Source organism: Perca fluviatilis, chromosome 20 (assembly GCF_010015445.1).
Source record: "Perca fluviatilis chromosome 20, GENO_Pfluv_1.0, whole genome shotgun sequence".
Classification (NCBI taxonomy): Eukaryota; Metazoa; Chordata; class Actinopteri; order Perciformes; family Percidae; genus Perca; species Perca fluviatilis.
Window position 1 is genome coordinate 11904444 of NC_053131.1, and position 24190 is coordinate 11928633.

Consider the following 24190-nt stretch of genomic DNA (forward strand, 5'->3'; position numbering starts at 1 on the left):
TCATAGTACTTTGTTTTGTGTAAATTGTACTATACTAAATTAGCATTTAAAGGTCCTATGACATGGTGCTTTTTGGATGCTTTTATATAGACCTTAGTGGTCTCCTAATACTGTATCTGAAGTCTCTTTCCCAGAATTCAGCCTTGGTGCAGAATTACAGCCACTAGAGCCAGTCCCACAATGAGCTTTCCTTAGGATGTACCATTTCTGTGTCTGTTAGTGATGACGAACTGACCGAAGAGCCGGTTATTAACCCGATTCGTGTCACTGAGCCGGGAGAATCGAGTGCCATACGTCAATGAACCGACTCACTCCTGTTTTTTACCTCATTAGCGCCTCCACTGGAGTGGTGGTAGAATCAATCAGGAAATGGGCTACCTCGAGCAGCACGATTCATTGGACCGAAAGAGTTGTTAAGAGAGTAGAGACCGTGCACCCGGCTACTGCCGAGAGTCTACACTGCCGAGTCGAGACCGAATGTAACCGTTAACAACCGCTCGAGTATATAAGCAAGCGGTTTGTCTAACGGTTCTCGGCAAGTTTGAGTTATTGACCGAATCTATAGACTCGGTTCGCCAACCAACAACCGTCCGGTTGAACCGACTCGCGTAAAAGAGCCGGTTGTCACATCACTAGTGTCTGTAGCTATTGAGGAGGAGAGGGGGGGGGGCAAGGTGGAGAGTGGGGGTGTGGCCTTGACCAACTGCCACTTTGCTCATTTGAAAGCCATGATGTCTCTCTCTCTCATGGGTGGGCCAAATTCTCTGGGCGGGCAAAGCAGAGAAAGGGGAGGAATCTTGCTCCTTATGAGGTCATAAGGAGAAGATTCCAGATCGGCCCACCTGAGCTTTCATTTTCTCAAAGGCAGAGCAGGATACCCAGGGCTCGGTTTACACCTATCACCATTTCTAGCCACTGGGGGGCCATAGGCAGGCTGGGGGAATGCATATTAATCTTAAAAAACCTCATAAAGTGAAATATTCATGCCATGGGACCTTTAATTTAAATATGTACAATTAAATACTAATTTAGTCATATAAATACATCATTATACATATTTATGGGCTACCTAATTTGATTATATTATTTTCTTTAATTTAAATATATATTGTAATTACTTTCTAGTGGTAGTCTAGAGTCTTGATTATTGTTTTTTGCATAAAACATGAAATAATTGTTATTACATAAAAAGTCCTGTGGCAGTAATAATGATAAAAAAAAATACTTAATCAAAAAAGATATAAAGAAGGCAATGTTGATCATTTTAAGATGAAGTCCTAATATTTACAGTCTATGATTAAGTCTAACTTTTTATGAAAAATAAGTGGCACCGGAAGCTGCGTACAGGGGCTTTTGTTTTGAAAGAATGTGTGTTATCCGCGTCATTTGACGTTAGCCCTTAACTAACGTACTTATAGCTGGCTCTAGTAGACAGTGGTTTATTGTCGCTGAACAGAGCCAGGAGCTGCTTGTCTGCTGTTGTGGTTTTCATGTGTGTCGTTATGCCATATCACCGTCTCAAGTTCTGTCCTGAATAATTGACTACGGATTAAAAATGGATTCGCAAGTTGAACTTCAGCAAACAGGTCGGTGACTTTCCTTGCAGTGGATAAACCGTTTTAAGTCAGCTGAATTAATGCGATTAATTTCATCATGACATGACCTTTACACTCAGCAAGTCGCATCTTAGTATGCCCCTTTTTCTGTTCCTTAACTTTTACTCATTTCTGGGTTTTTTTCACAGCAGATAACAGCACTACAGCTGAATCAACAGATCATCCCCCGAGGATGACCAGACAGCAGACTCTCACCCTAATATCAATGGCATCTGTCAACTTCAGTTCAATGATCTGTTACTCAATATTAGGCCCCTTTTTCCCCAATGAGGTAAGACAAAATAATCCCACATATAGGGTTCAAATGACATGTTAAGGGGACAAGAGTTTAGGGGTTTGGGTACACAGTTTTAAATACTGGCTTTATTAAAGCAAGACCATGTAGCTTTTAAAAAGAAGAAATAATACATTATTCCTCTTTTGAATGAAAAGTGAAATTAATAAGCAATAAAAACATCCTTACTTAATTCAACAAACTCGGGGACGTTGCTGCTACAGCATTACTTGGTCTGGTATGACCAGTTAGGATGGCGGCTAATGCAAACTTATAAACTTACTAAATATTTCTCTGTAACTGACACTACTGAGTTTTCAAACACACACTACTGACTCTTACACTCTAACACTGTGTTTTAACACTACGTTTTACCATTTTGTCGTTATATTCCATCTTTGAGGTGTCTTTTTACCATCAGGCCCGGGACTATACAGTAAAAGTTAGTTCTAAGCTAACTCCGGCTCATTAACATTTAAGAGAAAAGCACTAAACCAAGTAAACCACACTGATTTTATAGCATTACAGTAGCTGCTGTTCATCAGAGTTACATAGCTTAGCTTTAATGGTTAATACATAAAACTATTTTCAACCCCTTCTAAAGGGAGCCATATTAAAGTGAAGTGAAACTCTGAATTTTACAGCATTGATTTGTAACTGGCATTAGCATTTTCTGTTTCTGTTTCCGTGGCTAGAAGCTGTTAGCTAATGCAAATCCCACAAGTGATGTGTAACGCCAAATAGCCAACGCAAACAAAATCAAACAGGAGCACTGCAAAGTCATGACAATGTACACCAGCAAGGCAATGTGTCTTGAAAAACAACAGTAATACATGTAATATGCTTTCCCTAAATAAAAGAGTATACATCATTGCATATACATAAAATACTGAGAGAGTGCATTCTTTAAATCCTGGTAATTTGCATCTGCAAAGATAACTCGAGATAAGATGCAGTAATATTTGTACTTTTGAGGCAAATTGGAAAGAGCAGGAAAACCATTTTAGGATGGATTGTTTTTGTGTATAGTTACACATACAGATCTTTAAAGCAGGGCTGCTGTTAAAGGATGCAGCTAATAGTGAAACTCCATTGTTTCATCAATCATTATTTTGATGCTGCAAACAGCAGATTTTTTTTCTAGGACTGAAGACGTGTCGGCGTGTAAAATCAGGGCCATGAGTCACCTTCAGGAGATAGAGTCCATATTCATTTGTAATGCTCATTGGTGCAGGTCATTGTAAAGCTCATACATCAGGCAGCCATCACCAGTTGGTTGAATCACCCTTCAACATCTCAGTAGTCATGTCTTCTGGGTGGAATGAATGAGCAATCATGTGCTAGACATCAGAAAGCCTCCCTGAAGGCCAACGAATGACTGACTCTGTCATACTCTTTGGTCTCAGGTAACGTCAGCTGAGGCCATGTGTAATAACTGCTGAGCAGAGGTTAGGCCACAGTGAGTGGAGTAATAAATATGATAGTACTGATCAACCATTTGAGGCATTCATTCATAGCGCACAGTTTTCTGATAACTGCATTTTTCATCTGTTATCGCAATATATTTTACATTTATTGACTATTTGTGTCATTCACTTTACATTACATGTCCTTATTCGTTGCTTTTGTTACTAAGATGGTGTGTAATAATCAACCAATAAATGCCTTACATGCATATTTCTACACAGGCAGTCAAGAAGGGAGCCAGTCAAACTGTCATTGGTCTCATATTTGGCTGCTATGCTGTCTGCAATTTCATTGGCTCATTGATAATGGGGAAATATGTAAGTATATGGCTCTATTTCTTATCAGTATATGAAGTGTGATGTGCTGCCCAGATCTACAGTGATTTACTCTCTGTTTGTCATTGTATCAGATTGTCCAAATTGGTGCAAAGTTTATGCTGGTGATGGGGCTTTTTGTTTCGTCAGGCTGCACCATTCTGTTTGGGTAAGTGTTGGTCCTGTTGATAATAATGATAGCCACAGAAACCCATTAAGCACAGTTTTGTAACTAGGAGGTGTTTGGCTGCATATGAGGCAAGTCTATAAAGTCTTGATACAAGTTATTTCTCTGTACCAAAGAGCTCCATTGTCAAAATCAATTTAAAACATCAATGAGCCACACTGTCCCTTCAATATAATGAACTGAAGTTTTTTTGGAGTCAAATTCACATACAACGTCCTGCTGCTATAAATAATGTAGAGCACCAGATGTGTATGAATCTGCAGATAAAAGATGTTCCAAAAAATGCACCATTTTCTCCAACATTCGCTTTAACTACAATGCCCAGCTGTTTTATAAAATGATTTGGCCCTTTTTGGTGAAACAATACATGTTTGATAGGAATGAATAGAGTTGGCACTGAGAGCCACAGACAGGGTTGGAAAGTGGGAAAGTAATGAGTGACAGACTAACACAGACATCGCGGGCCCATTTTCATTTTCATGGGATTTGTTTACAGAAAGAAACATAGAATAATGCCAGCCTCGCCTTAAAGATAGATGTAAAGGTCAGAAAATGACAGAAGCTGCCATATAGCACAGTATTGTATTGGCAATATATACATGGGTCTTTGTGAATGTATTGTTATTCCCCACTTTATTTGAATGTGGATCAATGTGGGTTTGTGATTTAATTTAGTGTAAAAACTAGTTGTAATGTCTTTTAGTTGGACTATTTAAGAACAAACTAACAGCCCGTTTTATCATTTTGTTTCAATGTTTCTATTTTGTTTCACATAATTTGTTTTTTTTTTGCTTTCTTTTCTCGCAGGTTACTCAATCGGGTACCTGCGGGACCCATTTTCATAACTCTGTGCTTCGTAGTGAGGTCCATAGACGCTTTAGGCTTTGCCGCTGCGATGACCTCCTCTTTTGCCATGACAGCAAAAATATTCCCAAACAATGTGGCAACTGTTTTGGTGAGTGTAGACAACCCTTGTGCGACTGGCATGTTGTTTATGAGACATTAGAATCACGAGAAAAACAAAAAAAGCGTTGTTTTGTATCTCCCATTTCTCCCAGTCTCATGGAAAATAATACATATCTTCTGGCATGTGTTGCAATAGCCGTTATGCTGAGGAAATGCTCAGATTCGTCTTACATATTTCAATGTGCTGCAATTCTCTCTCTTTAGGGTAGTTTGGAGATTTTCACAGGACTTGGTCTTATTCTGGGGCCACCGGTCGGAGGGTGGTTCTACCAGTCTTTTGGATATGAAGTTCCTTTTATGCTTCTTGGGTGTTTCCTGTTGATTATGGTTCCATTCAACATATACGTCTTGCCAAACATAGGTAATGGTTTCAACATGTTATTATCTATATTTCAGTAATTTCAATAAAGTAATCTTTTTTTTTTCTCGGATTGGAACCGTGAGCTGTAATTTGTGCTTCTGTCCGCTCAGATTCAGACCCCTCGAAGGATTCGTTCTTTCGACTTCTCACCAAAGTGAAAATCGTCCTGATCTGCTATGTGATATTCACTCTGAGTGCAGGACTGGGCTTCTTGGATGCCACTTTGTCCCTGTTTGCTATGGAGAGGGTAATTTCCTGTCTTTTGATAAAGTCAACTTACTGCGGAAAGAAAGTTTATCAAGCTTTGAGTTTTTTCCCCCCTCTTTGTTGGATGTAGTTTACTCTCTCATCTGGCTACGTGGGACTCATCATGCTCGGTTTGTCGTTACCATACTGTCTGGCATCACCGCTGATTGGGTATTTCACTGATAAATATCCTGTGAGTATGAAAGCAAATGTGGATTATTCTTTCATAATTGTAAGTTTGTCATATGAAGTAGTGTGTGTGTGTGTGTGTGTGTGTGTGTGTGTGTGTGTGTGTGTGTGTGTGTGTGTGTGTGTGTGTGTGTGTGTGTGTGTGTGTGTGTGTGTGTGTGTGTGTGTGTGTGTGTGTGTGTGTGTGTGTGTGTGTGTGTGTGTGTGTGTGTGTGTGTGTGTGTGTGTGTGTGTGTGTGTGTGTGTGTGTGTGTGTGTGTGTGTGTGTGTGTGTGTGTGTGTGTGTGTGTGTGTGTGTGTGTGTGTGTGTGTGTGTGTGTGTGATCAGACCACCAGGTCTTGGTTCATGGTGATAGGGGGTGTCGCCACAGCCATTGGCTTCTCAATGCTCGGTCCCGTCCCTTTCCTTCACATCCCGAGGTGAGCATGTGGTAAAGATGGAAAGACTCTACTTTCAAAGAAAAGTCCCATTTTTGGAAATATGCTTATTCTATTGATCAGTTATTTGTTTGTATAAGGGATGGGAAGCACCATCAAGTCCTAAAAGTAACATAAGGCAAAGTGTAATACCACAGGACCCCCCACCATTTCTTTTGTTTCCCTTCAGCCAACCCACTTCACCCTGATCCCCACCCTTTAACTCCTGACATGATGAACCATCTTCAACATAAAGAAAACACACACACACACACACACACACACACACATACACACAGAGTAGTACAACCTAGCCATTCCTCCCAACCCCATCCCCCTGCTACCCAGGAATCCCATGACCAAATAAACCAACAGCATTCAGAGACAAAGGAATTAGATAATTAAAATAGTTTCCTCCATGATGATATCCACAGAAATAGCCAACATAACAAATAAGAATTTGCATATAGTATATTATGTAGTGATTTGTATGCATAGTATGTATAATAGTCTGAGTAAACGAGCACGCAAACTACATAAAATCCAAAATTGAAAAACATGGTTATAACCACAAATATTTATTATAGAACATTGATTTTCTCTAGTTGCTTTGACCAGCAGATCATATTTTGTGTTTTTGGCTTTATTTAATCATACAGTAGAAAGCTCCAGCTGTGCAATATCCCGCTGAGAAGAGAGCCTTCCCCTCTAATATTATCTGTTCATTTAATATGCTACAGCCAGCAGCCTTTTAGCTTAGCTTAGCATAAAGACTGGAAACAAGGGGAAATAACTAGCCTGGCTCCGAGGGAAGGTCACAAAATGTGCACCATCAAATTGGTTGTGTGTGTGTGTGTGTGTGTGTGTGTGTGTGTGTGTGTGTGTGTGTGTGTGTGTTGTGTGTGTGTGTGTGTGTGTGTGTGTGTGTGTGTGTGTGTGTGTGTGTGTGTGTGTGTGTGTGTGTGTGTGTGTGTGTGTGTGTGTGTGTGTGTGTGTGTGTGTGTGTGTGTGTGTGTGTGTGTGTGTGTGTGCGTAATAGAGAAAACAAACCGGATTAAAAAGGACTTGAGCCTGTAATTGAGTATGCATCCATTGTGCTGTTGCTACTTTTACTTACATTAAAGAGTTGAGTACTTCCTCCAACAATCACTCACAGTACTCAGTAAGTATTGTGTTGCTGCCTCAAAACAGATTCCCACAGGTTAACAGTACTAACTTGTATGTTTTTCTGTGTGTATGTGTGTGTGTTTGTATGTGCAGTAATCTGTGGTTGCTGATCATCATGCTTGGTGTAATTGGGTTTTCTCTGGGCATGACTGCAATCCCCACGTTCCCTGAGATCATCACATGTGCAAAGTGAGTGGCTTCACATGTTGTGCTACTACATTCATATATATATATATATAATGCAAGGTGAAACATAATTTTCTTTTCATTGTAGGGAACAAGGATATGAAGAAGGATTAAGCACTCTTGGAATGGTGTCTGGACTGTTTGGGGCCGTTTGGTCCATGGGGTAAATCCCAAAGCCATGTGTTTTTTAGTAGCCATCTGAATCTAGAAAAAAAAAAAAAACGGCGTAGATATGAAATCCATTGTCTCACTGGTTGGTAATTATTTCCTGCCCTTTGATTTTTACTGTTTTGATTATGATTTTAAAATGTAATTATTTTTATTTTTTTTTTAAAGGATGTTTTATGGCCCAATAGTGGGTGGCCTTATCACACAACATCTGAGCTTTGAGTGGGCCGCTACAGTCCAAGGAGGCTTGGCGCTTTTGGGTGTAAGTATCAGTTTGTGCAGTGTTCACGTGAGAAAAGGACACATGAAGCTCTCACTTGCATTAAGGTCTGGGCGATATGATGATATTGTCAAAATGCTATAAAAATAATCGTATCTATTGTTTTTATCCCGATGCTGAAAAAGGACAAAGTCATTTGGACAAAGCTTTATGTTGTTATCCTTGCACATTATGTTAATTTTGCACTCTGTGCTTTTCATTTGGCAAGTATTTAAAACAGGAGTATACAAAAATAAGCTTCACCATGTTGTAATTTCATATAGACTATTTATTTACTTATTTATTGAATTACCAGAAAACATGATGTATTGTGATGTATATCGTAGAATGACATATATCCTGATAGAAGATTCCGGCCATATTGCCCAGCCCTATTAGCATTGTTATTGTGTTCTTTTGTTTTGAAAGATCCCAGTTTACAGTTTATGACCATGTTATCAAGAATAAAGGATTAGTTACTCATGCAGTCAGCCTAGGGACTATGGTCACACAACTGATTTAAAAGCCTGTTAAATGTCAGTGTGACAGAGACAGGCTGAGACTGTGAAAGTTGCCGCTTAACTTGCGTGGCATTTATTTAAGGATGTAGAAAAATGTTATTCCAAGAACGGTAATCATTCAGGGGTTAAACACACCACGAGGATGGATAGAGAAAGAAGCGTGTGATTCTCTTTTTTTTGGCAGTTATTCACATGAAACTCAATGACCACACTGTTCTCAGGCCCTTTCCCTCGCTGTGTATTACCTGTGTCATCCCCCGCAACATCAAAGGTAATCATTAACCTCAAATGAAGATAATCAGATTTATGTCATATATTAAGATGCCTCATGTAGACTGCATACTACGTGGAAGGCTATTTAGACTTAATGTGTGCAGTTTCCAAGAACATGCTGGGCGTAATGCTCCCTTTTATGTTTAAATTGAAGCGTTCGAGAAGATAGTCTACGAACAGATGAAAGCACTCCTCTCCTGACTGAATGAAGTCCTCAGCAACAAGTGGAAGGACGCCATACCGTACAAAACATGATCTAAATGTCTCCGCTGCTCTGGGCATCAGCCTCCAAGTTACACACATGGTTCCATTGTTATTATTAACAATAGCTTTTTGCTATATTTTTAAGTTATTGGTTGGTGTGGCAGGGACTGTGATGCTTTCTACTGGTACAAACTTTAAGATTGTACAATTTAAATAGATTATTTCACATTGTAAATGATTATGAATGAATATAGTCAACCACTGGAAAGTCCAGACAAGCTCAATGTGTCTTTTGTTCTGAAACTCTGCTGTATTAATGATCTTAGTTTTCTACATCACATGAACCGACTTTCATGTTGAAGTTACACAAGTTAAGAGCTGCTGACCACATTCATGGTAACATGAAGGGAATAAGCACCGTCATAGTGAGCCTCATAACATTCAGTATAATTTATTGTAACAGGGAGCATTGTGTCATATTTCACTCCAGTTAGTGATTTTCTATGTTGTGCCTTCTTTTCCGACTGAACAATTTCAAGATGTTTGCACCGATTTATTTTGCACTAAATAAAAACAGTAAATATATGAAGGAAAAAACACCCACCTGTGTGTTCACTCACTCTAGCCACCCCATGTCTGTGTACAGTTAGTAAAGTGGCATGATGTTTAAGTTAACCTCAGCTGACATCATGCACTGCATAGCCTGCTTACTGTATGTTATTTGACAGACAAAATGTCATAAGGTTACCCAGTTGTCCACTTGTTGAAACATTAGGTGTTTTCTAATATAATTTCCAAGTGTCACGAAAAAAAAAAGTATCCTCTTGATGTTAGAATTTTGAAATGAAAATACACACTAACATTAATTTATAGGTAACTCAAATACTTATCTAAAATTCTAGCAACAAGCAGACTACTTGGTATCCTATTTGCATCGTTTCAGGTCCGTTCCAAAAATGAAACGCATACTATACATAATCAAAATAGCCCTTAAGCATATTTATTTAAACATTTTAGATATCAAAAGTTTGACTTTACATATGATTTATAGAAAGAGTTTAACAAAACATTTGGAAATTAACAATCTGTATTTTTATACCGCTGTGAAGAAGTGGCATATACAAACTTTGTTAATCTCTTACAGGCTAAGAAAATAAAACTACAATATTATAGAAATTTAGTTTTCTAGGTATATCATCAGTAAAAATGTACACATACACAAGTCAATTCATGCTAACGCCAATAAATATCCCTAAAACTGCACAATTCTTTATGCAAAGACAATTTTTTTCTGTGGACAAATCTTTACATTTCATTGATCAAACTGTATTAAGTACAATACAGGGCATATTGACTGTTCAAATATATTAAAAAAAAAAAAAAATTTAGAGTTTACTACCATTACAAAAATGCATTTGTATGAAGAAAAAAATAATAAAGGTGAAAGCACTCTAGTCTTAAGTTTATGTATCGGGCTCGAAGGCACCATTAGCCCGGCCCGTCGGTCTCGTGGGGAGAGGTCTGTCGGTGGATCTGCCTCTCCTCCTGCTGCTCAGCGACTCGGAAGCATCTGCGTCCGAAAATGTGGCTCGAGATGAAGATGTGGGGACTCCTGGCTTTTTCACCTTCTTTTTCCTTCTAGCTCTGCGGGAAAACCATCATTCACAATCAGTATTCGGCATTTCCAAACCGTAATATCACATGTCAGTTATTATATTAAGAAAACCAACACTTGGAGCCTCATTGCAGTGTTCAGTAACCATGACCCTGTGAATGTAGTCAGGAGGGTTTAAGCACAGCGAGCTTCTCACCTGGCATCAGTCAACTCAGGGTCTGTGTCAGAAAGGTTCGGCTCAGACAGAAACCTCAGTTCCCCAGAAGAACTAATTGCAGCAGATACCTTGGAAAAGTAAGGAAGAAGAGATCAAATAAAATAAAAATCCATCTTAAATCTAGAACACAATCATAATGCACTCTTTTATGCACTAAAAAGTATACATTTGAGTGATACTTTTCCCAAAATCCCCAAGTATTTCACTCACCCACTGTAGGCTGATGATTTGACATAGTTTTGACAAAATAAGATCTGAGCTGAGCAAGAACGTTCTATTTGTCGCAGAATAGAAAATAAAAATGGATTGATTGATAATGACTATTGACATGTCTTTAAGGATGATGTGACACATTGAGTTGCAGACAACACGTACACCACTTGCTTTGTCTCCATGGTGCAGGGAATCAATTCCCCTGAAGATTCAGTTGCAAAGAAAAAGTCCATTCTCTTGGCCTTGAGAAAGGTCCTTGTGACAGAAACATCAACTCCTTTTAAGTAATTCAATGCAGAGGTGATAAGTGTGCGCGAGAATTGACTTTTGTCGTGAAAACTTGTCAGAATCAGAATTCCACTGTAGCTCAGGCATTTATCAGGAGGAGGCACATGCACATCCTTAAAGTATTTGCAGGTGTTGTTGGGTGACAATAATAAACACAAAAACCCAACCATAAAGGGAGGAAAAGACACAAGGAGTCTACAGCCATGCTCAAAGCTCTGTGAGGCTGTATTTTGGCACAGCGGTGCTTTAGCGGTGAATTGTGAACAAGGATGTTTGATGGTCAAAATAAAGATTAAGGAGTATCACTTTACCTAACAGAAAAATAGGCACCATAGACACAAGAGAGAGAAGACATGCATATGGAGCGCAAGAAATGTACTGTATGTCTGTTACAGCCACACCGTTTCACCTTTTAGCCAATATTCATTACTGATAAAAGAATAAAAAAATAAAATAAAATCCAGGACAGACACCACTGTATTATTCTGTCTCCTTACCCTGGTTGGTGTTGACCTCTCAACAGTCCCCTCAGACAAGGCTGCGTGTGCCTCTACAGACTGAGTCACCTCTTCATTGAAATCTCCTATAATATAAAATAACTCAGCATCTTGCACCACATTTGGACGTTTCATAGACATTATCCACTAGGTGTGTCACAAGACATTCAATTCACTTACCCTGATCTGCTACATAAGAAGCTAGAAAATATCCCTGCTGCCCATTGGCCAGACGCCCAAACCACCAGTTGTCATTGTCTTTATACAGCACTTGGATGACATCACCGCGCTGTATGGTCAGTTCATCAGACCGATTAGCTCTGTAGTCGTAGAGAGAGACCACCTGGAAGAGGAACACAGAGGTGGAGGGGTTGAATGTGAGAGGGGAAAGGTTGCATGCGCCTGAGCTCGCAACTGGAGTGGATACTCACTACTTGTTGAACGGGGGCAGAATCTGTTTCCACGCTGATGCCTGAAGAAATGTGGTCAGGAAGGCTCTGATGGAGAAAAAGAACATTTTTAGTCCTGTAGTAGCAACTTTAGTGGACATATAGTCTTGCATTGTCAGACCTATCTCCACAGCGCTGTGGAGTAAGGTCTGGCTACACCACACAAACATTCTAGGATAGAAGAAAAAAAAACCCCGCTGTGGGTTGTTTGCATTTCTATAAACCAATCACAATGGTCTTGGGCGGCGCTAAGCTCCGGACGCAGCGACGGTGGCTCTGCTAAATAGTTTCGGTAAAGGAACTTGTTTTGGTGGAACATTTGGACCCCGCAAAAGAAAACGCCACATACAATATTAAATGAAGTTAACAGTAACATGAGCTATTTAAATTAGCTGAATACATGGTTAAACGTAGTGTGCTCTTACAGTGTATCGCTGTGTGTATTTTGTCCACAGCAATCCCCAACCAATCGGCCTCAAAACGTACCAGTTAGAGAGTAAATGGCATAAACATATTCTTTGTAAATCTTTACAATCATTCCCCGCAGGAACCAAGCAGGCATGACCTATTGCACGATCCAAATTTTCTTTAAAACTTGCCATTTACAGCGTGTAGCTTGGTAGCTCAAAGTTTGTCGTTTCCCGAAGCAAACAGAGTTTGAGACGGCAACACACAGAGAGCGGAAGGTGAGGGACATCCTTTTAGGCAATTATCTGGAAATGTACTTCCGTTGCTCCAGACTAGTGGACATATGATATTTGGCGGACCCCGTTGGCAGTTGACTAATCGTGCAGTAATGTGTGGTTAAGCTTTGGGTGACAAAGAAAAAAAACTAAAAGACACATCATTAAAAGTATTACATGAAGAGATACACTGTTAACAGCCTTACCGTCTGTAGCCTGAAAGATGACGCTCCTTTTAGACGCTGACCGACTGGACTGAACCCGCCTGAAATTACAAGAAAAAAGGCAAGATTAAAGATAAATATTTAACCTTGGACTGGAACACAATCCAGTGATTTTTGTTTACAGAAATCACTTACGTACACAAGTAAAAATCACAAGCGGTCCATCTTTGTCTCTGTGTATGGTGTACATGCTTCAGGAGACTCTAGACCACAATGCTGGAAGCATTTGGTCTTGGTCACCACATGCTATGCTTTGTGCAGCTATAATCTTGGAAAGTATTTGACCTCACAGAGTGGCAGTAAAGCCATTCATTGGTTAAAGACAAATAACAGCGTGATTAAGTGTAACAAGCCACTCACGGTTTTGGGTGCTCAGAGGTGCCTGAGGAATAAGCTGCTCCGCTAGAGAACCAGAGAGCTGCAGCTTGGAGTGCGGCGACAGGAGAGACGGAGGTGGTAACGAAGCATTTAATCCCGTCTGAAAAGAAAAAAGCTTGACATGAGTTGTCTAGCAATTTATTTCATTTCAGAATAGCAGTAATTTCATAACTATTTCGGGTAGACCTGCTCAGGTCTCCTAATGCAATTTAAGGCCAAGATTAAATACAACTTTAAAGATAATACACAATGCATTATTGCAGCCAGCAGAATTACCTGGGTAAATAAACGGCCCAGAGGAAATTCAATGCACTTCTGTAATGCTGTGCTAATCAAGATTTGAGTTAATCATTAAAAAATAAAGTGTATAACTTTCTAGACTTGTTTCTGTGGTGTGTTCCTTTCTTAGCACTTGAGACAAAAACCCAAGAACAAGCTGGTTTAGACCATAGACTGTATATATTAGAGGTTTAGAAAGAGATTACACAGGACAAAATCAATGTTGGTGTAAAAGGCTAGACAGGCTGCATCACCTTTACAAAGGAGTACTAATCATAAACTCACTGTGCCAGAATCTATTGTGAAGCTCCTCCCTGTGTGAGAACGGCCCATTTTGTCTGCAAACCAAACACACAAAAGCAGATTATTTTCCATGTAAATAAAAGGGACAGCAGTGTTGCAAAAACATGTCAATCAAGATGAAATGCAGCACACCATGTCCATTATATAAAACTCCACAAGATTTGAAATCTGAAACACATACAGTACCTTGCTCATACATGTATCCAGAAGTTGAAGACCTCAGATGTGGTTCCTAAAAATGATTTGAGAAAGTGAGTTTTGGTGTATATTGAATTTCTGTATTTCTCTGTATACTTATTTCAGAGTAATAGAAGATGAATATTTACAAGCACTGAATCCAGTTGCTCCTTAACACACTGCATTTTCAATGCAAGTCTTGTTGCTTGTGCAAACTGATCCATGGCTGAAGCGGCAGACATCCTGTCCTGTAACGCTGGTGGGTCAGGTGTGTTTCTGATGGTTCTGGTGTTTGTGGATATGGATCTGCTCGCAGCTTTTATATTGTGAACCTCCAGCTGGGAAACTGTGTGATACAGCATGATAGTCTAAGCTCAGTTTGTATTTGAACGCCTGTATGTATCAACGGAATCAAATAGCTCAGCTGACTGAATAACATCCAGATCTGAGCGCAGTTAATTAGCGATTCAGGGGCTGCATCCACACAAGGCAAGGCAAGGCAGCTTTATTTGTATAGCACAGTTCAGCAACAGGGCAATTCAAAGTGCTTTACATAAAACATTAAAGAGCAGTTAAAAACAATTTAAAAACATTAATAAACAAATTAAAAACATTAAAAGACAAGAATAAAATTGATAGTGTAGTATAAGAATAAAAGTTACAGTGCAGTATAAGAAATTAAAGTTAATAGATTATTTAAAGAAAAGCAACATCAAAAAGATAGGTCTTTAGCTTAGATTTAAAAGAACTGAGAGTTGCAGCGGACCTACAGTTTTCTGGGAGTTTGTTCCAAATATGTGGAGCATAAAAACTGAACGCACACAAAAAAAAAAGCAAACAAACCTCTGCGATCGTAGAGGTACACGTGGACAGGCTGGCTCTGACCGAAGGCGCTGAAAGCAACCATGTTTTCGTGAGGGTGGAATGACACGCTGTGGAGAGCAGTGGAGTAACCAAGCTCAGAGTAGACTGCAACTTGGTCACCTGAGAAGACAGAACAACTGACAGCTGGAGCCACTGTGCAGAATACTTTTAAAACTGAATAAACGATAAAACAAAATAAATGATTCTCACCTGTGTCAGTATTCCAGACATATGCCATCCCATCTTCGCTACCAGAGAAGATTAAGTTCCCACATGGCGTGAAAGTGCTATAGATCCTCTCTCTGTAGTTGGTGGCTCCGGTGTACTTCTTCACAGCCAGGCTGAAAGGGACAGATACATTGTTGAAAAGATGGATCATGTATATTTTAAGTTTAAACAAAGAATATGTATGTGTTTGGACTGTAACAAGAATTATTTTCTGTGCAACACAATGGGTTTCATAAATGATTTTGATGATACATTCCCCTGAGTTGAAAAAGTCCTATCTGTAATTTTGAGAAACAGTGACTATGGTTTGAAGCGAGACTTAAGACATCAGCTTATTTTGTCTGCATTTTAGCACTGGGTAAATGAAGTGGCTATACAGCAAACCCCAAAACCTGCAGCGACACTCAAAAATCTGAACAGAGGTCACTGTTTCCTGTAATTAAAGATGGCTCTTTTTTAGGTTATGTCTCCTCTTATTCACATTCTCAAGTCCATCATCCTCAAGACACTGTCTTTGGCATGGATGAGCAGGCACCGCCCGTTTGGATGGAGCTGCAGCATGTTGATGGGGACACCTCTGAGGTCACTCTCATCTAATTTCTGCCAAGACAAAAAGAGCAGAAATTCACATTTCTTTACAGGTTTCTACTGCACAAGCAGACAAATCTAAAGTATACTGTATGTACAATATCATCTCCTGTACCTTCTCTATACACCAGCGATGACATGGCGGATGCCGCTTGCTGTCATTTACTGTAGTTTTCCACACAAGGATTAGGCCTGTACTGTCTGCAGAGAACATTCTCCTTCCTAATTACAACAAATACAATGAAAGGAACTTCAGTTAGGAGAAGTCAAAAGTAGAACATTCTTCATTTCCTTATAAAAGAAGCCAACCGTCACATTTCATAAACACAGAGCGCCACAATTTTCTTTACAACAGATAGTAGTAGTATAAATATAATGTCCCTCAGAAATGTACTGAAATGCACACAGGCATGCTCACATACACAGTGTTCCAGTTCCAGTGGTTTCAAGGGGTGTCTGTATGTGTATGTGTGTGTATGTGTTTTTCTTTCTTTTACATGAGCTTAGTACTGGAGGATCTCTCAGGTCCTCAGAAGTTACTGAGAGCACTTTCCCCTTCCTCTCAGTGCCACTGCCTGTGGACTTTGGTTTATGACTATGAATTGTATATTAAAATCCATCTTGGTGGTCAATTGACATAACAAAGAAAATAGTTCAACAGCTAAGGCAAGCCATATGTAAGTTTCATGCGTAAAGGCTTTAATCAAGGCTCATCACAGCGCTATTTTATGTAACATTATTCATAAACACTATCATTCACTTCAGGGGAATAATTCTTGGCATTCATTCATAACTTGTGCAGGGTAACGGTTGGCTGTGGGCCAATCCCTGCATGCACTGGGTGGCACACAACATGGACAGGTCGCCAGTTTATGAAAACACAATACCTTCAGAGTCAAAACAAACTGAGTTGATGAAACTGTTGTGACCCTCAAACTCCTGCAGCAGCTGGCCATTCACATAGTCGACATCAAGCCTCCACACTCGTACCAGAGAGTCGTAGCCCCCGGTTACCACCAGGTTCTGGGCTGTGGGGTGGTACTGAGCACAGTACACAAAGGATGGATGAGGGAGCACCTTCTGGGCCATTCCCTGAAGCCTCTCCACGTTCCACTCTCTGAGGGAGGAGGGCAAGAAAAATTAAATAATGCAAACAACTCGTTTGTGTAAATAGAGTCTGTTCTTTAAATAATACTCTGGAGTCAGACAATCACAACAGCCCAAAACATGCTGTGTCACTGGTAACATAAAGACATACTAAGAAGGGTACTTACTCCCCCTAGAAGTGCTACGGCAAACAGTTATTACAGCAATTCTAGTCTGGATCAACAGAAGTACATTTCCAGGATAAAGTCTGCCACGCTCCGGATGTCAGGCTTTGCCCCTCCGCTTCTGCTCTCTGTGTTGACGTTCTCAAAATCCCTTCGCTTCGGGAAACAACAACAACCTTTTTCGAGGTTCGAGCTAGCAAGCTAGGTGCTGAAAAAGGCAAGTTTTAAAGAAAATTTGGATTGTGCAATAAAGCAGGCCTCCTTGGTTCTTTAGGTGAACGATTGTTAAGATTTACAAAGAATATGTTTACTGCGGGGCGGCCTCTGGCTCACCCAGTGGGAGCGTTCGCCCCATGTCGGCTGAGTCCTGCAGCGGCGCAGGGTTCGAGTCCGACCTGCTGCCCTTTGCTGCGTGTCATCCCCCATCTCTCTCCCCCTTTCATGTCTGTCCACTTTCGAATAAAGGGTAAAGCCCCAAAAAATTATCTTAAAAAAAAAAAAAAAGAATATGTTTACTGCATTTACTCTCTAACTGGGACGTTTTGGGACCGACTGGAGAGGATTTGCTATGGACTAAATACACACGGCGATACACTGGTAAGAGCAAATTACGTTTAACAACGCTTCCTGCTAAATTAAATAGCTCACGTTGCTGTATTGTGTGAACAGTTAACTTGTATGTGGCGTGTTGTTTTGCAGGGTGCAAATGTTCAACCTGAGACCATTTTGGAGAGCCACCGTCGCTGTGCCCGGAGCTTAGCGCCGCCCAAGACGATTGTGATTGGTTTAAAGAAATACAAACAACCCAGAGCGGTTTTTTTTCTCCTATCCTAGAATGTATGTATGGTGTAGCCAGACCTTACTGCACAGCACTGTGGAGGTAGGTCTGGCAATGTGAGACTAAAGCAATTCAGTCAACAGCAGTGACACCTCACTGTGACACCAACTCTTTCATTCACTCACTATTTTTTTTCCATCTAACAAACAGAAACTTACTTGACAGTTCCATCAGAGGAGGCAGACAAAAGGCTCCGATCGTCTCTGGACCAGCACAGATCATAGACTATTTTGAGATGGCCACTGAAGCCAGCCAAAACCTTGCCAGAGGGAATCTCATACACTGAAACAGTAAATGAATAGGTTTATTTTTTAACAGTGCATTTATTCATTTTTTGTATATGCTTGGAAGATGTAAAATTCTGAGTTCATCCCCAGAGCTGGTTATGACTAATGTGTATAAACAGCAAGTTAATAAGCTGGAGCTTTCTGCTGAGGAGTGAAGAGGAGCCTCACAAGGAGGACTTTTACACAGACAAGGTGTTGCCCATGAGTGTTGCTTACCTACTACAGGAAAAGCATCTCTGTCAGCACAAGCAGTGGCCAGTAACGTCCCGCTATGAGAGAAGAGCACTGTGAAGCAGCCAATATGACCGCCACGGAGTGTCAGCATGGACTTGTTAGGAATCCGACAGACCTTTAACAGAGGAACACTGGTAAGGCTTGTGCAGTCAACCATGTTTCAAGGATAGGTTCACATTTGCTCAAGTCTGTGTTAAAACAACACTGACATGCCCATATATATATATATATATATATATGAAGCCTCATGTTAGCATCTGCTGAACTTTACATCATAGTCACGTTACATCCAACAAGGACTGGTGGATTTGGTCTCCCGTCTCGTATACTGACATTACATTAAGAAGGGATCACTGCACAGGAATGGAATGAGGAATGATCACAGTGACCAGAAACAGCTTTAATGCAAACACAAGCATGTGAGTGTCTTCTGAAGTCTGAATGCCTTCTAAAGCTAGCTGAATGTAATATCTTTCACAATGCCTGTATAATGTTGTAGACGTACTTTGGGACCTCATTCCAATCTACTCTCCCTCGCGTACATATAAGACAAGGAAAATGCATCTTATTAACGGTAAAAAATGGGAAACTGAAATGCACAAGCTTTAGTGTGGTCTGCCGAGGGCCACAGGTCTGGAATGAGGATGATAACACTATAAAAAATGTCTTTGTCTGTGTCTGCTTTCAAAAAAGAGACTAAGACAACAGTTACTACTAAAATATGTTAAATCTTGAATACTCTAAACGGCTGGGGACTTCTAAAGTAGTGACTCTGAAATCTTTATTTTATTTCTACTGCTTGTTATAGGTTTATGTTTATTGCATCTTATCTATTTAACCAATGCTTAGACTGATGGAATAAATGTCTTGGGACCACTTACGGAGGGTTAGGTTTTTGTTTTGTAGGTTCTAACGTTATTGTATAATACGTGTTCCTTTTTTATCTAAACAATATGACAGTATATATAATGTGTATTATTTGCTAGTGTCTGGGCCCCTATACACAAGCTTGAAATAGTTTACCAGGGTATCCCATTTCACATATCTGCATTATGTCTTATGATTGTACTTGTCTTTCAACTTGAATAAAACTGAACTAAACTGAACTGTGTTGTTGATACAATGAACCCTACCACCCCTATCATCATGATGTGTTGCATTTAAACAATCCACAAGAATGATTTGTAATAATACCACTGAACAGAGAATATTATAAAAAAAAAAAAATTACCAGCTTATAAGAATGAGTAGCTAAGACTGTTACGAGTTATATTTTGCAATGATAAAGATATTATTTTGACATCAAATAATAATTCCTGATTCCACCAACCTGTCCGGGCAGCCTGCTCCATCTCAAGGCTGGCAGCTTGCTGTCCAGATGCTGCGTCAGGCTTCTCTTGGTGACCTCATTCTGCAGGTCACTGTAGGAGGTGCTACCCCTCTCCTCCTGCAGTGCCATCATGGACCGCATACTGGGGTCCACCTGCAGAACAATAACCATCCCAACACATTACTGAATCCTCGTGGGGCTTGACTTTACACCAGAATATCTAAAACAACATAATCTACAGTATCACTATTAATATGTAACACATCAACTATTTTAATATCTCCATACCTACAGTAGAAATGTAGGACAAAAGGATTCATTATAAAGACAAAAAATACAATAATAGCAGCTATAAAGCAATAACTAACTTACATGCTCAGGGAGTTTAATGCCTTTCACCGTAACATAAAGGGTGGATGCGTATTTGATTCGGGGGTACTTCCTCCACCACTCGACCACCTCAATTGTTTTTGCTTGTCTCTTTGCCCGAGGTGGAGGGAAGAAGAGCTGGAGGCGAAGTTTACTGTCGATATTCAGCACACCGTTTGTGCCGACAAGCTAAAGGATACGGGTAAAATTGTGAAACGAGTATTAAAAACAACAGTTCAAAAACATTCATTCTAAATGACCAGAGTTAAATATAGCACCTTGAGGAATGCCCATGCAATCTTTCTGAATCCTCGTGTATGCTTGTCAACATCAGCGTTCGCTCTTGCTTCTTCCATGGTTATGAAGTCCAGGATCTTTACGAAACATTTAAATAGGAACAATTATTTACAGCTACATTGAAATTGGCCAACTATGTAGAAATAAACTGTCTCTTACTTCAAAGAGGAGTATAACTCTGGGGCTTTCATCATTCTGTTGAACAAAGTAACCAAAGCGTTCATTGAAGATGATCTGTTCCTGCCACTCAGGGATGATGGATTTCTTCTTCTTGAAGTCAAAAGGTTGAGTCATGATGGGGAGAATGTGGTCAACGCTCTCTTGCTCATAAAATGAGGAGACTGGCCGATGGCTATGAAAAACAGACACATTTAATTTTCAAGCAAATACATACTGTAAAAATACTGAAACTGAAGCCATACAGTTAGGGAGTTTGCAGTAAATTATGTTCATTCAAAAAAAGGTTTTTACTAGGGCTGTGCTCGATTGAAGAAATTCTTAGTCGACTAACACTCATTCAATTGTATCGACTAATCGATTAGTTGATTTAATCGACAGATCTGTAAATCTGAGTTTCTCCGCAAAGAGTCATGCAAAAGCACCACTTTAATTCTTGTGTTTACCAGAGATGTGCTCGGAAATAAGTCATTCATCATGAAAAAAGCATAAAACGTGACTAATCGACTAAAGAAATCTAAGTGGACTAAGACAAAAATGACCGATTAGTCGACTAATTGACTAAGAGGGAGCAGCCCTAGTTTTCACCACACTCTACTCCCTTTGAAATGACATTTTAACATAACTGTAGAGCATGCCTACACACACACAAATAGCTACGGTCCAAATGTTACAAGTTACAGTTACAAAGAAAGAATTTATGTGACAATGGAAAGACAATTGTTATCAAACCAATAGTGATGTAAAAACACAATGGAACACTGAATTAAACACTGATCTAAACTACAGTAATGTGTGTGTCTCAGAGCGTCCCTTCTCACCAGTCTTCTTTCTTCACATACTGTCCAGTGCTTTCATCGACAACATGTATCTTCACCATGGGGTGTGAGATCAGTAGGTCAGTCTTGAGGTGATCTGTTCTGTGTATGTACACTCCCAGCACAAGGCTGTCATCAAATGTTGGCTTCTGTGGTAGTTCTGCCTCAGCTTCACTCTCTTCTCTGACAACTGAAAAATTGGAAATTAAAAAAAAAACATGAAATTCATCAACATTGTACAGACTTTTTAGTGGATTTTTAAATGATTGCATGACAATGAATGTGCCTGACAATTAACATCCAGTTACCATGTTTTTTCTTCTTCTTCTTTTTCTTTCCCTTGGATTCAGTTTCGTTGTCCACATCAGCATCCTGGTCAGCATTTTCATCTTCATCCCTAGTGGACCAAAAATTATTATATCTTACTTCAATATGCTGCTAGACACTGTAGCCTGTAGCGTTATTACTAAATGTAAAAAAATAACAACAAATCTATATACACACCCTACTTCCGACTTCTGTGTGATAAGAGATTTCAGCTTTTTCTTTTTCTTCTTTCCAACATCATTATTTAGCGAAACATGTTGGGAGACAACGCTGTCTTCCTCAGTCTTGGCACTTGTCTTCTTTAAAGTGCTCTGCTCCTCCTGTGCAATCTGCTGCTGGTATTGATGCAGCAGCGTTTCCCCTGCATCCTCTACCTGACTCTCCGCCTTGGTCTCTGTTTCTCCTTTGCTTTTCCCCTTCTTACTTTGTCTCTTTGGTTCCTTTCCACCACCTACATCATCTGGCTCTAAAGCAATCTCAGAATTGGAAGCATCCGCATCCTGCTGGATGTAACCTGTGGTATCCTCAAGTACAGGGGGGGAGGGAAGCTCCCTCTTACTTTTCCTCTTGCTTTTTGACGTTGGAGTCTCTTCTTGGTGTGTACTGTTGTTGATATTAACCTTTTCCGTTGTTTCCTTCTCTCTTCGTTTATTCTTGGTGTAGCGAGGGCTGCCCTGTTCGGGGTGATATGTGTTCTGGAGGATGGTCTCATCCTCTTCTATGTCCTTCTCAAGGTTGAGATTCTTTTTTAGATTCTGAAGCTAAAAGAAACAGGGGCAAGGGAGAGCAAAGTAATGTAAATGTTTCGGTCGGCCACTTTTTTTTGCATAACTTTGCAGTGTTGATGAAGGAGATTAACTAAAGAACCAGGTGTGATTTGAACCTTTTAGAACACATACCACAATAGTCTCCTGACTTTCCGTGTTTTTCTTCTTCAACTTTTTCTTCTCTGAATCAGAGTATTTCTTGAAGACTTCATTGAATCTTTCCCGGGTCTTTGCCCGGTCATCACTCTCACCTGTAAAAAGGTTACACTGTCATTACTACACTATAATTAATGGGCAACGTGGCTGTGGACGATCAGCTAAATCTATGTGATCAAAGAAGTGTGATGCTGTGGTGAAGGGTGCATTTATTACTCCTACTAATGCTTTCTAATACTGTACTTCAGTACAATCTTGAGGTACTTGCGCTTAAGTATTTCCATTTTACTTCTCCTCCACCACATTTCAGGTGTTTTTTTTTTTAATTCACTAAATTTATTTACATATATACAAAAAAATTTCAACTAAGATTAAACTACCCAACCGTGTGTAAAATAGTTAGCCCCCACCTCGATCAACTAGGCCTACAACATTAAAATGCTTACTTGCTTCCACTGCATACATAATAACCACTAATATGATATATATAATAATATGAGAGTTTAAAAGGAGAAAGAACTTTTAATTTGGATACTTCAAGTTTACTTCTGTGACGTTACAATTTGTACTGCAGGACGGGGCATTTTCACACTGTGGTATTACTACGATTTGATTATTTCTTCTACCACTGGTGTGTTTAACGTTAGGGGACAGCAGAACAGCTCACCTGCTGGCATCCTCAGGCACCGTTATGTCTCTCATGCTGAGTGCAAAGTAAGAGTAATCCAGGGGGGGAAGTCTTTCATCCTGTAAACAAAAAACAGGGATAACGTTACCGCTTGCACACAAAATCTCTGCTGGATCATCATACGCTTGTAACGTGCACAATTAGTTTAGCAATTTGGATGGAAAAAATGGAACAATCCCATATCGTGTTTTTGGTTTTATCTGCTTGGATGAGGCTAAAACAATCTTAGGAAAAGCAACCTTTGTGAGACGCCAACAGTTAACGCTAATCGCTAGCTAGCTAGGTAACGTTAGCTTGCTATGTGCTAACGTTAGCTATTATAAGTGGCATTGTTAACTTAGCGACCACGTTTCGTACAGTAAAATTTAGCTTCTTCAATAAACCGTTTGAGCCTCAAAACAAACCATATTCCACACAGATGCATTCAATAGCTTGATATGAGTTTAATAAGGGTAACTACGTGTATCTACCCTGCAGTGATTGTACTGTCCTCCAACTTCCCCAACGACGCTGCGATGGTTTCCAAGTCAACCACAACAGGGGTGAACGTGAGGGCGGAGCGTGGCGACCATGTTTGTGACGTACAGACAACAACAACAAATTCACCAATGAGATTTAAGCAATCTCTCAAGCCTAACCATGGAAATAACATAAAATAAAAAATGCATCTTATTTACGTGGCGCAGCTGCATATATATATTGTAAACAAATTGTTAAAAAAATATGTATATATATATAATACATTTTTTTTACAATTAGAACACACAAAACTACCCAAGAATTTTCAGATACATTATATATATATATATATAT

At 39.8% G+C, this 24190-nt stretch overlaps 2 protein-coding genes across 5 annotated transcripts; one reads left to right on the forward strand and one right to left on the reverse strand.

Moving 5' to 3' along the window:
* The first annotated feature begins 1397 nt into the window (after positions 1-1397).
* On the forward strand, positions 1398-9414 carry slc18b1 (solute carrier family 18 member B1). 4 transcript variants are annotated; one of them, XR_005637440.1, is made up of 14 exons: positions 1398-1586; positions 1745-1887; positions 3579-3674; positions 3767-3840; positions 4666-4813; positions 5029-5185; positions 5296-5432; positions 5523-5624; positions 5949-6040; positions 7298-7393; positions 7479-7553; positions 7727-7820; positions 8523-8609; positions 8766-9414. XR_005637440.1 is itself a non-coding variant. In XM_039786981.1 (14 exons), exons 1-14 carry the CDS (start codon positions 1556-1558, stop codon positions 8818-8820), a joined length of 1350 nt encoding a protein of 449 aa, XP_039642915.1. In that variant the 5' UTR covers positions 1398-1555; the 3' UTR covers positions 8821-9414. The 4 variants fall into 4 exon arrangements, 3 of the variants coding, with proteins under 3 accessions (XP_039642915.1, XP_039642916.1, XP_039642917.1); XM_039786981.1 differs by having other exon boundaries at positions 8560-8609; XM_039786982.1 differs by having other exon boundaries at positions 1748-1887; positions 8560-8609.
* Positions 9415-9786: 372 nt separating this feature from the next.
* ahi1 (Abelson helper integration site 1) lies at positions 9787-23926 on the reverse strand. Its single transcript, XM_039786769.1, has 27 exons — positions 23848-23926; positions 23357-23436; positions 22666-22784; positions 21944-22527; positions 21748-21836; positions 21443-21629; positions 20604-20796; positions 20426-20521; positions 20151-20336; positions 19779-19931; positions 18431-18563; positions 18086-18209; positions 16706-16935; positions 15934-16040; positions 15712-15830; positions 15213-15343; positions 14982-15122; positions 14288-14484; positions 14148-14193; positions 13944-13996; positions 13362-13479; positions 12984-13042; positions 12077-12142; positions 11826-11988; positions 11646-11731; positions 10627-10715; positions 9787-10459 (listed from the first exon to the last, which is right to left on the reverse strand). Exons 2-27 carry the CDS (start codon positions 23364-23366, stop codon positions 10279-10281), a joined length of 3660 nt encoding a protein of 1219 aa, XP_039642703.1. The 5' UTR covers positions 23367-23436; positions 23848-23926; the 3' UTR covers positions 9787-10278.
* Positions 23927-24190: the final 264 nt, after the last annotated feature.